The sequence below is a fragment of the Dendrobium catenatum genome, unplaced genomic scaffold (genome assembly GCF_001605985.2).
Source record: "Dendrobium catenatum unplaced genomic scaffold, ASM160598v2 fragScaff_scaffold_1676, whole genome shotgun sequence".
Lineage (NCBI taxonomy): Eukaryota > Viridiplantae > Streptophyta > Magnoliopsida > Asparagales > Orchidaceae > Dendrobium > Dendrobium catenatum.
In genome coordinates, this window is record NW_021320138.1 from 98,197 (window position 1) to 111,293 (window position 13,097).

The 13,097-nt window shown below is 37.7% G+C and overlaps 1 protein-coding gene across 1 annotated transcript; it reads right to left on the reverse strand.

Annotated features, from left to right (window-relative positions):
* Positions 1-5,314: 5,314 nt before the first annotated feature.
* Positions 5,315-6,093, reverse strand: LOC110109998. The gene is made up of 2 exons (XM_020841265.1): positions 6,027-6,093; positions 5,315-5,973 (listed from the first exon to the last, which is right to left on the reverse strand). Exons 1-2 carry the CDS (start codon positions 6,091-6,093, stop codon positions 5,315-5,317), a joined length of 726 nt encoding a protein of 241 aa, XP_020696924.1.
* Positions 6,094-13,097: the final 7,004 nt, after the last annotated feature.

Here is a 13,097-nt window from a genome sequence, read left to right on the forward strand (position 1 = left end):
ATATATAATAAACTAATTTATGAATAATTTTTTGTAATTTTTTAAGTTTTGGATTTGAAAATATAAAAGAATTTAGAAAATTTTTCTATTTTAATATTAAATAATTATTTAATATTTTAATATAATATCTAATCCCACTTTATAGTTTATTAAAAATTCCATTTTATTTTTTGCCATTTCATCAACAGAGAGAGCAGTTTAGAAATTTTAGGACAAAAAGATAGGAGAGAGAAAAATAAAGTTTGATTTTGAGCAACTTCGAGCATTTTCATCCATCGGTTTAGTTGGAAAATATATTTGTCTCAATGTAAGTCACATTATGACCATCTCAATTTTTAAAAATATACAATTTTTAGCAAATTTTTAAATTAAATTTTTGTTTCCGTTAGCAAAAAATGTGGATAACTTTTTTTTTTTAGAAAAATTTGGGCAGAGCCCGTATATTAATCAAGAGGATTACAAGTAAAGTAAGCAAATACTAAGGCCAAAAAAAATGGCTGGCATGAAGAAGCCCAAAAAACCAAAAAGAAAATTACAAGTAAATGGCAAAAAAATGCAATCAGAAGACTTCAACACAAAAGGAGCAAAAGACTCATATCAGGATCACAACAGAGAGGAACCCAAGAAGATCCAACAGTATCATGGAAGAAGCCATCCTCCAGAGAACAGAGACCAGCAGAACATATGAGCAGCCGAGCTGCAAAAGGAGAAAAATGAAGAGTTGAGTCCAACAAGGCAGCAAAACCATAGAACAGAGCTCCCGTAGCAAACTGCCTGGACTCAGAGTATGGAAAGAGACGGAGTGACATATCCCTGGTTGCCCAAGGACCATCCAAGGGATAAATATAGGGAGCTTCATCATCGTCCAGGCAGAGCCATAATGCCTGAAAAGCATATACTCGAAGGGCCCGAGAGACACAGAAATAGAAGTAGCCAACCAAATGGAAACCAATACTCCAAGTCCAGAAGGCACATTTAAGAAGAAAGAGCATATAACAACCCAACAAAAGACGCCAAACTGATCCAGCAGAGATTATGAGATAGGCCCCGGTAATCCATTATTATACAACTTATCCAACAGGACCATGGAGTTCTTACAACTAGAGGCTTTAAGATGCACAGCTTTCTTAATACATAAAGAAACAGAATTACTGCTACAAAAAGAGTTATTGAACCTCCTTTGATTGCGTTCTTTCCAGATGAAGTAGACAGTTCCACAAGCAACAAGAGAAAAGAAATTTTTTTCCCCCGCATTAAAACTGGAATTCCCCTCTAACCATTCCAGCACTTGCAATAGAGACAGATTCATCAAGAAGCAAGAAGTGCTAGGGATTAACGCTCTAATAATATTAAAGGAATAGGAGCATTCAAAAAATAAATGTGAAGCAGTTTCCATGGCATTAAAGTAGAGACTACAGGTAATAGGGACCAAAATATTCCTTTTGCCTAACTCCTCCGCCGTTTTTAAGCCCCCAACAATGGCAAGCTTAGCAAAACACGAGTATCTCAGAGATTGTTTAGGCCTCCACAGTAAATTGAACCAGGGGCCAGAGGGATAAGAATTATAAAATTCTAAGACAAAGTCTGAGTACTTACAGTGCTTATTATTATCCCACCAAAGACAAATGGGATCATCATCAATACCGACCTTCAAAATCTCATTTTGCAGCAGTAAGGGGAAGCAAGATGGAAGCACCCAATGAGAACCTGATATAAAATCTCGGACAAAGCAATTAGAAAATGGAACAATAAACATCGTATCAGGCAAACCCAAATACTCCTCCAATCTAGAGTAAAACACCAATGACCCCATCTCATAGAAATAGGGGCATTCCTATTAATTTTAAAAGAAAATTTAAGCTTAACCAACCCAGCAGTAAAGCAGGCAGCCTTCTAGAATTTTGTGGCATAAGAAGGGATCGGACACCAAGGAGAAATATATCTTGAGGAGAGCCATTTAGAGAGATGAGACTGAGAATTGTACATCCTGCTAATAATCGAGCAATTAAAAGCAAACTGTAAGGCAGACAAGGAAGGCAAACCAAGCCCCCCAAACTCCTTAGGTTTAGTAACTCTGTCCCAAGAGATTAAGTGCATCTTATTACCAGCATTGCAATCACCAAACAATAGGAACTTGGAGCACATTTTTTTGAAGAATTTAAAGACGGATTTTGGTAAAATGGCACCGCGGATCCAATAGGCGATGGAGTTTAGAATAGTATACTTTAAGAATTGAAGCCTTCCAGCAAAAGAAAGAATACTAGCTTTCCACCCAGACAATTTAATAGAAATGCTATCAGTAAGTGGGAGGAAGTCAGCAACTTTAAGGCGGTGAAAAGACAGAGGAATGCCAAGGTATGTAATAGTTTTGGAAATGTTGTGAATGGAGAGAATGTTGCACAGCTCTCCAAAGTTAGACACATTCTTAGGAAACATGCTAGAACTTTTATCAAGGTTTACATGCAACCCCGTGGCATTAGAGAAGGTGGAAAGTATTCTATTGAGACAAATACAATTCTCCACAGAAGCTTCACCAAAGATTAAAACATCATCCGCATACAACAGATGGGAGAGGGAGAAGCCATCCAAACTAATCCCTTTGAAGTCCCCATTATCCATAAGATTAGAGAAGGCATCCATGACCAAGCAAAAGAGATAAGGACTTAACGGGCATCCTTGCCTAAGTCCAGATTTTGAAGAGAAAAAACCTTCTAGGGCCCCATTAACCAGTACAGAGAACTTCACATCTGTAATACAAGCTTTGATCAAGTTAACAAAATAGCAAGGAATGCCTTTTTGCAGCATCCTGGATAACAGAAATTCCCTGGAGACAGTATAAAAAGCTTTCCTGATGTCTAGTTTAGCACAAAAGTACTTATAACTGCTTCTTTTGCGAGCCAACTCCAACAGTTCATTAGCTAAGATAATGTTGTCTGTGGAGTTGAACTATACTTTGTCCCCTTGGGGCCATATAAAGTTCTTCTTAGAACCCGATCATAGTATTCAAGATGAGTTTACATAATTCTAAGTCTGAACACCGTTATGAAAGTTTATTTTAATCCTTCGGGGTTATATACTCTTTCTAACGAGTTGATTCGACCTTAGAATTAGAACTCAATCTTAATCTTAAAATCCCCAAAGAAAACTAATATTTTTCAAAACCTGTTTTCAAAATTCCACCAACAGTGTTATATAATGCAATTGGTCTGAAGTCAGAAATAGATTCCACACATTTACTTTTAGGAATGAGGGCAAGCACCGTAGCCTTGACACTGCTTGGAATATAGCCTTTCCCGAAAAAAGATCTAACGGCTTTGCAAACTAAAGGACCAGTAATGTGCCAACTCGACTTGTAAAAATGGTAATTAAAGCCATCAGGGCCCGGGGAAGAGTTTGAAGGCCCCGAGAAAACAGAGGTTCTAATTTCCTTAGCAGTAACAAAGGAAGTTAGAACATCACAATAAAAATTCAGAAGAGTGTTACCAGAAGGGAATAAGTTCACATCCAATTAGAAGGGGGAGACGGGTTGTACAGTCCATGAAAGTGATTAATGATAAGATTAATCGTTTCCTTGTTGTCTCTACCAGGAAAAGCAGCAAAAAGATTCACTGCCACTTTATTGCTCCCTTGCCTACTTTTGATCTTTGAAAAAAGAAATTTGAGATCTTCCTTGCCATGTTTTAGCCATTTCACTTTAGCCCGTTGAATCAACCAGGAAGCTCTCAGGGATGAGATGTCAGTAATACTGTGATTTATAGATTAAAGGGAAGAAATAAGATTTGGATCTTTGGGATTAGCTTGCACCTTCTACAAATAAATGGCTTGATGAGTAAGAAGATCCTCCAGGTGCTTATTGATAAGGTTTGAATTGGACCAATTTTCCCATTTTATGATATCCTTGAGCTTTTTGAGGGAATTGCATAGAGAGGAAATGGGATTCCCGGTTAACGGAGAGGAGAAAACATCCAGCACATGATTCCAGTACCTGTCAAAGTTGGTCCAAAAATTCATGAAAAGAAATCTGTGAGAAGAGTTGAGGACATCACCTGAGTGTAAAACAAGGGGACAATGATCCGAGGTGGACGGACTCTGAGCGGAGCAGTAAGATGAGAGGAATGCAGAAATCCAGGCTTGATTAACCAAAGCCCTGTCCAACTTGATATGTATCGGGTTGTCAACCTGCTGATTGTACCAAGTGAAGTTACTACCCATAGTCTGAAGATCACAGAGACAATTCCGGAAAGTCATCTCATTAAAGTCGACCAGATTGCCCTGGGAAAGCGACGTACGACCCAACTTTTCAGAAGCAAAGTGACAACAGTTGAAATCCCCTAAGACAATCCAAGGAATGTCAGGGGAAGGAGCAAAAGCAGTAAGATGACCCCAAAGACCCTTTCTTTCTGAGCTATTATTTGAAGCGTAGATGGCAGAAAGATGAAAAGAGAGTTGGGAACCCACAAAAATCTCCCCAGAAATACACTGGGGGGAGAATTTAGAGGGAACAAAGTCAATCTTACTAGCATTCCACTTGACCCAAATCCTCCCAGATGGAGAAAGATCAAAATTATTGTAACTTTTCTCAAAAGGGAAGAGAGAGTGATTAGACTCAAAAAACGGGTTTAGTAAAGAAGAAGAGTGAATTCTCGTTTCCAAAACACATAGCAGGTCAAGCTTAAACGAAGCCAGCAAACGTTTACAGCTCAAAACTTTATCCGGCCTGTTGAACCCCCAGACATTCCAGGTAGCAATGGACGGAAGGATCATCAGGAGGAGGAGGAAGAGTGGGGTTTTTTTGCTTGCTTACCCCTAGCAGATTTTTTATTCACACTCACATAAATGTTCGGCTGAGACTTTTGAGGTTTTTTTATGCTTTTCCTTAAAGAAAGGAGGATCCGATTCTTCACATTGGGCCTTATCTTCCGGTTTAGACACTTCCTCATTTTCTTGAAGGATATCAAATCTCTTGGGTGAGATGAACCCAACAGGCTGATCAGCCGGACAGGAAATCCTTCCCGAAGTTTCAGAATTCGAGTCCAAAGGTGAGTTCAAATTGAGGATAGCTTTCCCCGGGATGATAGCAGGGGCAGGGGCCTATTCCGCAGAATTGCAACTCTTAAAATCATTAAGAGAAGTAGAAATGTGAGCAGGACAGGAGTTTTTGGAAGTGGGAGAATGCGGCTGGTAAATAAGATCTTGACCAAGGTTATTTTTGATGATGGAATGATTCTGAATGGGATCACGCCCAGAAGAAATCATGTCAGCAGGCTCTTGATTGATGAGTGGATCCAAGACAGAGACCTCAAGATTTAAGTGATTAACTGGAAGGGAAGAAGATGTGGAGGCAATTTGTCCAGGTGGCTGTTTCGAGAGGGTTGCTTTGACTTCTACCCCGAGGAGGAAGTTTGTTGGTAAAGGCCTCGCCTTTGCCACCATCAGCTTGCGGTTTCTCAGGACAGAAAGAGAAGAAATGAACTAAAGACTTACAGTGTTCACGTGGAGAAGGCCTCCATTCATATTGAACTTTCAAAGCAACAATGTCACCATCTAGGGAAACTTTGATTTCCTCAGGATACGTAGCATGACAATCAACCAAAACACATATCCTTGCGAAAGTCAACCTGGTTTTCTTCGCGGTGAGGGAGTCAGCCGCCAGGGGAATGCCAATCTTGCTTGCAATGCGAGAGATCCCTTCAGAGTTCCAGCATGCAAGAAAAAGGTCATGGATTTTCACCCATATAGGGACATTAGAGAAGTTTTCTCTACAGGGTTTAAATTTTGGGTGCCATTTCTGCAAGATGAAAGGTTTACCAAGTAAAAACCAAACACCTTTGCTCCAGACCAAATCAAAATCTTCCGAACAGGAGAAGGGGAAGAGAAAAAAACCATCGCTTAGGGAAAACATCCCGAGAGAACCTTTTAGCTTCCACGTTTTCTTAATCGCACCAAGCAAAGCTTCATAATATGGCCTACGCCCTATAGAATAACCAACGAGACATAGATTCCAATCTATCGCCCCTGAGTTTAACTTGTCCCCAGAGAAAGGAACTGTAACATCAGATCTGCTCCAGGATCGTCCGGGCCGATCGAGATCATTCCGGGACGATCAGTTCACAATTTGTTCCAGATTCTGTACAGAAGTTACAGGAATGATTTCCTGTAGGGATCGTCCGGGCCGATCTGGGATCGTCTCGGGACGATCAGTTCATGGCAAAAGTCAGAGAGCAAATATTGTCCAAGAAATTAATTATTGTCCTGAGAAATCGTCCCAGGCCGATTGGATTTTGGTCAGATCGTCCATGACGATCGTGCGATCGGCAAGGCCGATCTTAGTCTTATTTAGCTGAAATCAGTCGTTTTGAATAGAGAGAAAATCAAAAAAATAAATATCTGAAATGTTTTGAGGAGAGAGAAAGTCGAGGAGAAACTTGGAAAAGTTGATTTTCGGGCGACGCCGGGCCGTTTTCGTCCGACAAGACAGTTCATGAAATTGGTGTACGCAAGGTAAGGCACATTCCGCCTTTCTCAATTTTCAGAACGGTGAAATTTGAACGAATTTTCTGTCCGAATTTTGTTTCCGTTAGCGAATTTCGTCCGTATTTTCCGATTGGTTCAGTTTTTACCGCGTAACTTTTGGTATGTTATTGAAGTGCCGAGTGTGCACGTTTTGATTATTTTCTGGAGAATTTTGACTGGGTAGTTTTGATTCGGCGGTGTTTTCTTTTGACTGTAATTGCTGATAATTTCTGAATTTGTCTGGGCAGTAGAATAAAAGTCTTATAATATTGTTGTGAATGTTCTGTAGTAATTTGGTGAAATTCTGATTTGATGAATTTTGTGTAAATTCCGTATACTGCCGTTATGCCGCCGGATTTTCGTACGATTTCTGAATTTGTCCGGATTTGTTCTCAAATGACATGTTATGCTTGTGTGCTATAACAAGGGAGTTATAAGGGGTCAGGATCCTGTGAGATCCTGTCTGTGTCAGGGAAAATCTGAAATGAGCTCTGAAATCTGTTTCTGAATACAAGTTTCGGATCCAATGCTAAGTTCTGTTCTGGTGCTATAAGCACATCTGTTCTGGTGCCATGAGCACAAAGGGAGGCATAAGGGGCCAGAATCCGAGAGATTCTGTCAGTGTCTGGGAAGGGAGGCATAAGGGGCTAGAATCCGTTGAGATTCTGTCAGGGTCAGGGAATCTGTTCTGATTTGATCTGTTCTGACTTTTATACGTTCTGATTTGATATACTCTGAATTGATATGTTCTGATACGATTTTGATCTGATTTGATATGATTATGTTCTATTCTGCTATGATCTGATTCTGATTTCTGTACGATTCTATCTGTTCTGATTTGATATATGATTCAGTTTTGATTTGATATTTAATCTGTTCTGTCTGTCCTGTTCTGATTTGATTCGTTCTGTTTTGTTCTGTCTATTCCGTATTCTGGTTTTTGAACGGATTTTTGTCTGATGTGTTTGATGTGGACTCTGAGGATTTTGATTGGAGGTTTGATGTCTTGCTGAGCTGTTGTAACTCATCCTTGTTTTCTGCGTGGTTTTCAGGTTCTGGGAAAGGGGAAAGAAGTCCAGGAATAGAAGTTCAGAGTCCGATCTGTTATAGGTATTTTGTCTTTTTGATTTTTGTACAGTCATGGCTTTTCTGTTCTTCTTTTCTTTCTGTCTAAAAGCCATGAGCTGTATTTGTATATGATTCTTTTTGGAGAAGAAAAAGATGGATGATCTGTTCCGCTGCATTTGATATTTATAGTAGCTCTGTGTGTGTCTGTTTCTGTGTATAATGTTTGGAAGAAAGTTCTGAAACAAATTCCAAAGCCAGATCCTGGAATCAGTTCAGTCAGTTTCAGTCTAGCCCACGACCCGATGCGAGCGGGATCCGTCCCGGTCGGGTTGGGTCGTGACAGGAACAATATCTGGTTCATCAGGAAAATTAGATAAATGAAGATCTTTAGACGGTGAGACATCCGGAGAAAAGATAGCATTCCAGTTGCGAGGGGGAAGAGGAGAAACCCCTGAGTTTAAATGTGGATAACTTTGGCTTGGTAAAATTTTTACTGCATAAATTTTTATATATTATAGAAATTACAATTATGAACATTTTGAATATTTTCTTATATTTTTCAATGGGGGTTTTAAAATTTGTGAGATTTTTATTGAATAAAAAATTATTTGGATGTTAAAAAATAGTATTGTAGTATAATAAAAATCTTAAAACATTATTTTACATAATCCATAGTAATTGATAATTTTTTAAAAGATGTGTATTTTTGTCTAGTAGAATTTTCTATTGTCAGGAGCCATAAGGCGTAGAATCCTTTGAGATTATGTCAATGTCATTTAATATTTTTGTGCCTATAAGGTATATTTTGGTGGCTATAAGTCATATTGTAGTGCTTACTAGCATGTTCTGGTGTTTTAAGCACAAAAAAGAGTTATAAGGGGTTTGGATCCTTTGAGATTATGTCTAGCTCAAAAAAATATAACATGAAATGCTTTATAATATGTATTAAAATTTATTTATGTGCTAAGTATTATTATTTAAATAATTGTCAAACTGTTATGCTCTTATTATATTTCTCAGCATAGTGATTATTAGCATGCATTTAACTATTTTTAAATATTCAACAAAATTTAATAAAAGAATTTAAAAATTGAGTGGTCTACTAAGGTGTTGTAGCTTAGTGTGATTTTGCTTATGCTTTTCAGGATCTGGGAAAGGTAAGAAGATTGTGGATTAGCAATTTAGGATCATATTTGAGTTGATATGTATTTTTTTTTTTTTTTTTATACAATCATGACTTGTTTATTATTCAATTATGTAGCTCAGCATGTAGTAATGTACTATAATATACATATATCATGATGAAATGAAATAAATCTTATGGATGAGTTTTTTTTTAGTATCTGGATGCTTTAGTAGCGCTATAGTTATTTCAAATAAATATTGGTAGAAAACTTGAAATAATTCCAAAACTAGATATTATGATTTATCTGTCATAGCTCAACACGATAATACATGTCCAGATCTTCTTGTGATGTGACATTTAGATGGTTTGCTAGGACAATCAACTCAAGCATATGTTAGGCCGGTGGTGTTAATTATTCATTGAGATCACCCTATGTTTGTTTATTTAATTTTATCACTCTCGATTGTCATATTTAAATTTCTGTTGTTGCATTTAGGCTCTTTAGAAATTACATTAGAAGCATTAGATGATTACACAACTGCTCTGCACATTTTATATTACATATAATATAAAATGTACCTAGGAACTACTGTATATATGTATAAGTGTTTGTATATCATAATTTGTATATATATCGAGTTTTATAGTGTCCTGAGTTGTAAAATAATTAAATACACCTGCTTATATATACATGTGGGGGCTCCAAAAGACGATGTCCTCTCATTTGGAGTATAATCTCTTTTGAAATTCTACAGAAAACTTGAAGCTTAAAGATCATAAGAAGATGTATTTGGTTATATATATATGGTAGGTTTAGAAACTCATGTTTGTTATGGTGGAGCTTGGACACCTTACTTTCATGTAGAGTCTGAGTCTATTGTATATCTCTAAATCAATAAATGAATAAAAATTTTCTTTTATTTATATAATTCTCTTCTTTGCATCATTTCATATATTACTTGCATGTATATATATATATATGCTAGTTTGCATGAGGGGCTAGCAAGTTTTCTTAGATCTTCCTCAGTGTGCATGTTTCATACTTTGTAGGAACATATATAATACTTTTAGGATGCTATAGTTTTGGGTATTATAGACACCAATCGCTTTACCTATTCATTCATACATACAAGGTAGCGGGGTCTCCATTAGCACAGGGGATACTATGCTTTTCTTGTTGGTAGTTAGAAAATTTAGCTAAGTAATATAAACAAGAAAAATTTAGAGTTTTTGCAAGTCTTCTCGTTAGCGTCACTTAAATGTAAAGTCAATTTACTCATCTCGAGTCATTGATTTTTTGTCTGATTTATTCCTTTCGATCTCTTGGGATATAGCTAACCTTATCATGCATTACATCTAGGAAGATTATGTGTGTATTAGGTTAAAAGAAATAAAAAATTAAAAAAGAAAAAATAAAAAAATAAAATGAGTCTAACTTCCACTTTAATCAAAAGCTCTCTCCGGAGATGTAATTGACTGTATGACTTGCCTCTATAGCAACCCAAGATTTAAGTATAAAATAAATCATGTCTTAGTTTGCTAAGAGAGGGGAAAAATCTCTGGACGTCAACTAAAGCCTATTGCCGATTAATTTCATATTTAAAACGATAGGTGAATGTGAAAATTATCCTTTATCCATCAGGATAATTTTTACATTCTCGATGCTGAGTTTGAATACAAAATTAATCATTTCTTTCCTCAAATCAATAATATAGTGTTATTTTATTCTTCAAAATAATTATCACTAAGTATGTGAATTTGTCTAAGAAATATTAAATATCAAATTAGAGGTACAAACATCATCATTTAATTTGTCCACATAGACCTAAAAAGACTTCTTTAGAAAAATATTAGAAATGACTTTTTTATTAGATTTAAATGAAAATTTGACTCTTAACATAACACAATGGAGGAAATTGGTTCATGTAGTCGACCCCATGTGGTGGTATAAAGGCTTGTTGTTGTTATTGTTGTATTGAATAGATGTGAGATGAATAATTGGAGGTATAAGTGAAAGTGAAGTTAAATAGAGAATTTGGTATTTCTCCATCTATTATGAATAGATGTATGGTGATCAAGTGGAGGTCTAAGTAGAACTGAAGTTATAAGAAGACATCGGGACATACATACGTAAACCATGTCCTGCATACATAACATGTAAGTTTTATGTATTCTATCCTAAGGTTAAGTTAAAGTTTAAATTAAGTTCATGTTGTTGTCATTTTTTATTATTATTTTTTTATGTTGATGTTATTTTGCAAGTTTAATAACGGATCATATTGTTGCTGCTTACAAATTCATGTTGTTATTATGTACAAGTTTGAGAATTGATCATGTGTTTGCTACTCACAATGTCATGTTGTGTTACTTACAATTTCAATAAATATATATTGTTGACATATATCTACTGTTAATATTTAATAATTATATATACCATTGAAATCATATATATATGATTAGTATTGATATGTCTTCAAAAAATTATCTTGATCGGGCGCGAATCTTGAGGCAAAAATCAAGTTGGAAACTTCAAAAATTAAATATAGGATCATTTGAACTCCATTTTCAGCAAACTTATAGTCGAACTGATCGACTCGGAAATACAAACCCAACGACACCAAATTCAACTCAATCCAAGCCTAAATGAGTCCAAATCAAGGACCCGAAGCGCTCTTGGAAAGTTTGAACCACAATTTGAGTTTCCAAACGGTTTCCAAACACTACGTTCTTATAATCAAATCGAGCGGCTCGACGAGACGAATCCAACGAGCCTAAGATTGTAAAATTCCAACATCATTAAGACCTTCAAATGTCTGATGAACGGTACATGATCAAGGGATTCAATATCGGCCGTCCATTTAACCACTCCCCATTTACCCCTAATCTATCATCACCTATTTAGAGTCTTGTCACTCCAGAAATCTATAAATAGACCCCTCATTTCTCTTGCGGGGGTGGGGTCAAGCAAGAAGTAAGAAGAGAAGAAGAGAATAATAGGAGAAAAGAAACTCCTCGACCACCGCTGGAGTTCCACCCAAACTCCAAATGACGCCGGAATTTCGCCCGACTTCCAAGTGACGTCGGAATTCCTCCCAACTTCCAAGTGACGTCGGAATTCCGCCCTACTTCCAAGTGACACTGGAATTCCGCCCGACCTCCAAGTGACGCAAGCAAGAAGTAAGAAGAGAAGAAGAGAAGAATAAGAGAAAAGAAACTCCTCGACCACCGCTGGAGTTCCACCATAACTCCAAATGATGGCGGAATTCTGCCCGACCCAACCGACTTTCAAATGATGCCAGAATTCTGCGCTACTTCCAAGTGACGCCGTAATTCCACCCGACCTCCAAGTGACGTTGGAATTCCGGCCGACCTTCAAATGACGCCGGAGTTCTTTCCGACCTTCAAGTGACGTTGGAGTTTCACCCAAACTCCAAGTGACGCCAGAATTTCGTTCGACCTCCAAATGACGCCGAAATTAGGCCCGACCTCCAAGTGACGTTGGAGTTTCACCCGAACTCCAAGTGATGCCGGAGCCCTGCCCGAATACCATCTAACGCCGGACATCCGCTAGGTCCGGCATCGCCAAGTTTTTACCCAACGCTGGACTTCTGCCTGTTATCGGACATTCGCAAGACATCTATCCGATGTTGGATTTCTGTCCATTCCTGAACTTCTATCTGACGCCGTCCTTTCGATCTCCGTCGCTCGTCGACCACAGACCTTCCGACCTCCGTCGCCTGCCGACTACGGCCCTTCTGACTTACGTCATCCACCGACTACAGTCCTTCCGACCTCGGTCGCCCGCTGACTACGGTCTTTCTAACTTACGTCATCCATCGACTATAGTCCTTCTAACCTTCGTTGTCAGACAACGGTCCTTCCGACTTATGTCGCCCACCGACTACAACCCTTCTGACCTCTGTCGCCTGCCGACTACGGTCCTTCTGACTTATGTCGCCTACCGATTACAGTCCTTCAGACCAAACAAACACATCAGCAGTGATTCTTTATATTCTCAACATGTAATGTACTCTCTAAGATATACATCAAACTAAGGTCTTCCCCCAATGAAGGGCCTCATTTGTAATCAACTACAATACCAGTGGATTCATTCAAATTGGGCTAGACCCTGTGATTTTTCCCCTTTTCAGGGGTTTTCCACGTAAAAATCTTGGTGTCTCTAGTGTATGACGCACCCGCTCTTTTTTTCTGTATGTGTGCTGGATCTTCGTACAATGCTAAGACATTAAATTTTATATTTTTCTATCGCCATGAATACTCCAGGACGCAACAATTATATTATTTTAACTAAATAGTAAAACTTCATGTTTATTCTTTTGCAATATATTTTAATTTTAAATATTGAATTCGTTAGAAAGTATTGAATAAC

What these genes read in the sequence shown, in the direction of transcription:
- LOC110109998 (XM_020841265.1), bottom strand. Translation starts at nt 6,093, where the DNA reads ATGATCTCGATCGGCCCGGACGATCCTGGAGCAGATCTGATGTTACAG. An exon ending in GTTCCTTTCTCTGGGGACAA is followed by an intron (nt 5,974 to 6,026) that starts GTTAAACTCAGG and finishes GTTATTCTATAG; the next exon opens with GGCGTAGGCCATATTATGAA.